This window comes from Myotis brandtii, unplaced genomic scaffold, assembly GCF_000412655.1.
Source record: "Myotis brandtii unplaced genomic scaffold, ASM41265v1 scaffold97, whole genome shotgun sequence".
Taxonomy (NCBI): Eukaryota; Metazoa; Chordata; class Mammalia; order Chiroptera; family Vespertilionidae; genus Myotis; species Myotis brandtii.
The window spans coordinates 587630-590794 of NW_005372020.1; the positions used below are offsets into that span (position 1 = coordinate 587630).

A 3165-nucleotide genomic window follows, 5' to 3' on the forward strand; every position below is an offset into this window, starting at 1 on the left:
GGACAGCACACCGGGCGGGGCGGGGCCCGTGGGCTCTGGGTGGGCCCGTCCTCGGTCACGTCCCCACACGGATCAGGATGGCGTGTCCAGTGGAGTCTCATCTTCCTTTGGGCGTTGGCTTCACCCCGACTTCACTTCTGTGACCACTTCATTGAGGTGTAAGTCACAGGACGGACAGGTCGCCCGTGGAACGTGTGCAGCTCGGTGGTGGTCGGTAGACACCGGGAGCCAGGCAGCCGGCACCACCGTCCATTTTAGGGCATTTCCGTTGCCCCACAACGAACCCTGCGCCGCTCCCAGTCACTCCATTTCCCCCTCGTCTCCACACCGGCTCCACCTGTCTCCGGCTTTGCTTATTCCGAGTGGTTCCTGCGAGAAGGATCCCAGGACACGCGGCCTTTCCTGGCGCCCGGGCTGTGGCGTGTCCGTGCGTGTCAGCGGCTTCTCCAGGCCGAGCCCCGGGTTCACCCACTGGGTGCTCGGGGTCTCCTGGACTCACCACACACCCCCTCTCTGCAGACGCCACTCCTGGACGACCCCGTCTTCATCCACCCCAGCTCCGTCCTCTTCAGGGAGCTGCCCGACTTCGTGGTCTATCAGGAGGTCGTGGAGACGACCAAGATGTACATGAAAGGTAGCGGCCCCCGCGGCGCGCTCAGCGCATAGGGTGTCGGCTGCAGGCTGTAGGGTCCCGGGTTCGATTCCGGTCCAGGGCACCTGCCTGGGTTGCAGGTTTGGTCCCCAGTAGGGGGGTGGCGTGCAGGGGGCAGCCGACCCATGATTCTCTCTCATCATTGATGCTTCTGTCTCCCTCTCCCTCTCCCTTCCTCTCTGAAGTCAATAAAATAAATTTTAAAAAAGGAAGAAAGGTGGCAAAGCTGTGGCTGGCCCTGGCCTAGCCCACAGTGGCTCTGTGAGCCGTGTCCTGGGCCCTGGGCGGGAAGAGGGCTCCGGCCCCTCCGGCAGCGGTGCCCTTGACCCCGCCCCTCCCCCTCTGGCAGGCGTCTCGGCCGTGGAGATCCAGTGGATCCCCGCGCTGCTGCCCAACTACTGCCAGTTCAACAAGCCGCTGGAGGAGCCGCCGCCCGCCTACTGCCCTGAGAAGGGGCGGGTGCTCTGTCACCGCGACAGCGTGTTCTGTGAGTATGACTCCCTGGTGGCCTGGGGCTCCCGCACCTGCGGTCTCACGCCCTGTGTCTGGGGGGGGGGGTCGCCCCAGGCTGCCTGTCCCTCTTGTGGGCGGGGCCGTGGACTAGGGAGGCCGTGGTCTCCCCCCGGCCCCTCACGCGCCGCGCCCGCCCTCCAGATCACGTGGGCTGGCCCCTGCCCGCGGTGCAGGTGGACTTCCCCGAGGGCCTGGACCGCTACAAGCACTTCGCCCGGTTCCTGCTGGAAGGGCAGGTAGGCGTGCTCCTCCGGTGTGGCGGGCGGGGGGGGAGCCGGGCCCTCGCTGACCCTCCGGTCTCGGTCTCCCCAGGTCTTCCCCAGGCTGGCCTCCTACCAGGCCTGTTTGCTGTCCAGCCCCAGCACGATGCTGAAGACGTGGGCCAGGTACGGCCTTGCCTGGGGCCTGGGCCGGTGGTGGCGGCAGCTGGTACTAGTCTCCTGGGCCAGCGTAACAAATACCACCGGCCAAGCGGCTTCAGTCCTCAGGAATCTGTTCTCATGGTTCTGGAGGCCAGACAGTCAACACCACAGGACTCCCGCCTCCACCAGCACCTGGTGGCCCAGCTTTTCTTGGCTCATGGCCCCATCACTTGCATCTCTGTCAGAGGCAGCCCAGGCGCCAGTGGTGGGCGGTGGTGGGACGGAGAGGGCATGAGGTGTGGACCCTCCTGGGCAGGGCTGGCCGGGCAGTGGCCAGCCTGTGGCCGTGTGACGCCCCACACCCCACATCCCGCCCACAGGCTGCAGCCCAGGACAGAGAGTCTCCTTAGAGCCCTGGTTGCCGAGAAAGCCGACCACCGAGACGCCCTGCTGGCTGCGTGGAGGAAAAACCCCAGATGTGAGCTTGACCAGGAGGCGCCCCCGGCCAAGGGGTTGAGAGTGGACGGGATGGGGGTGGCCAGGGCAGCCAGGGTTGGAGAGGCTCTGCCTGGAGTGGGTGGCGGGGTACAAAGCCCTCTGACCCCATCCCCCCCGCCCCCCGCCCTGCAGACCTGCTGGCTGAGTACTGCGAGTGGCTCCCGCAGGCCATGCACGCCGACGTGGAGAAGGCCTGGCCCCCGACGGCTGACCGCTGACCCGATGGCTGGCCGCAGGACTGAGGACTGGTCTAGGGACCCAGGGGGACGGCAGCAGCCCCTGTCAGACACGGTCCCTCTGGCCCCTGGAAGCCTTCGTGTGTCTTGGCCCAATCTGGGGTGACTGTGTAACTATTTATTAGGGGGTGGGCGAGGGATTATCTCAAACGCCAACCTGACCCCCTTTTTAAAGGTGCTCGTGGGCTACATTAGCGCCTGTGGAGCCACAGGGCGGGAGGGCGAAGCCGCTGAGAGCAGGGGAGACTAAAGGTCCTTCCTCGGGGGTGTCTGTGGCGGGCAGGGCCCCCAGGCTCCCACCTCTCCTGCAGAGCTGGCACCAGGAGGGGCGTCCCCCGATGGCCAGCCCCATCAGTGCCTTGCTGAAATAAATCGTGGCGTGGCCCAGCTGGCCTGGCTCCTGGTTGAGCATCGAGCTATGAACCAGCAGGTCACGGTTCGATTCCCTGTCAAAACACATGGCATAAGCCTGGGTTGCGGGCTGGATCCCCAGTAGGGGGTGTGCAGGAGTCAGCTGATCAATAATTTTTTGCTCATCATTGGTGTCGCGCTCTCTCTCTCCCTTCCTCTCTGAAATCAATAAATATATATATTTTTTAAAAATCTTGGCGTGGAGTCCAGCAGTCCTAGTGCCTCTGAATGTGGGTGGTCTGGGGGTGCCTCTCCCCCACACACGTGCTCTCACCTGGGTCAGTGAGGTCACCGGGTGCTTTTCCTCAATCAGTGTGTGCGGATGCCGCAGTGTAAGTGCCCGGGTCACAGGGACATGTTCCATATTCCACACCGTTCACCGCCCCGCAGCCTGGCCGCTGTCCCCAGTGCGTCCCCAACGAGGTCTCCCCTGGCCGCTCCCCCACGCACCCACGCCGCCTGCAAGTCCTGTCACTGCCCCTCCCTCCCCAGG

General features: G+C 64.8%; 1 protein-coding gene across 1 annotated transcript in view; it reads left to right on the forward strand.

The window, feature by feature from the left end:
* DHX37 (DEAH (Asp-Glu-Ala-His) box polypeptide 37) overlaps positions 1-2718 on the forward strand; it is a 19874-nt gene extending 17156 nt beyond the window's left edge. The window contains exons 14-19 of the mRNA XM_014533344.1: positions 259-634; positions 1002-1139; positions 1307-1401; positions 1478-1551; positions 1908-2005; positions 2158-2718. Of these exons, the coding sequence (XP_014388830.1) occupies positions 259-634; positions 1002-1139; positions 1307-1401; positions 1478-1551; positions 1908-2005; positions 2158-2243 (867 nt within the window). The 3' untranslated portion in view covers positions 2244-2718. The remainder of the gene's footprint in view (positions 1-258; positions 635-1001; positions 1140-1306; positions 1402-1477; positions 1552-1907; positions 2006-2157) is intronic.
* Positions 2719-3165: the final 447 nt, after the last annotated feature.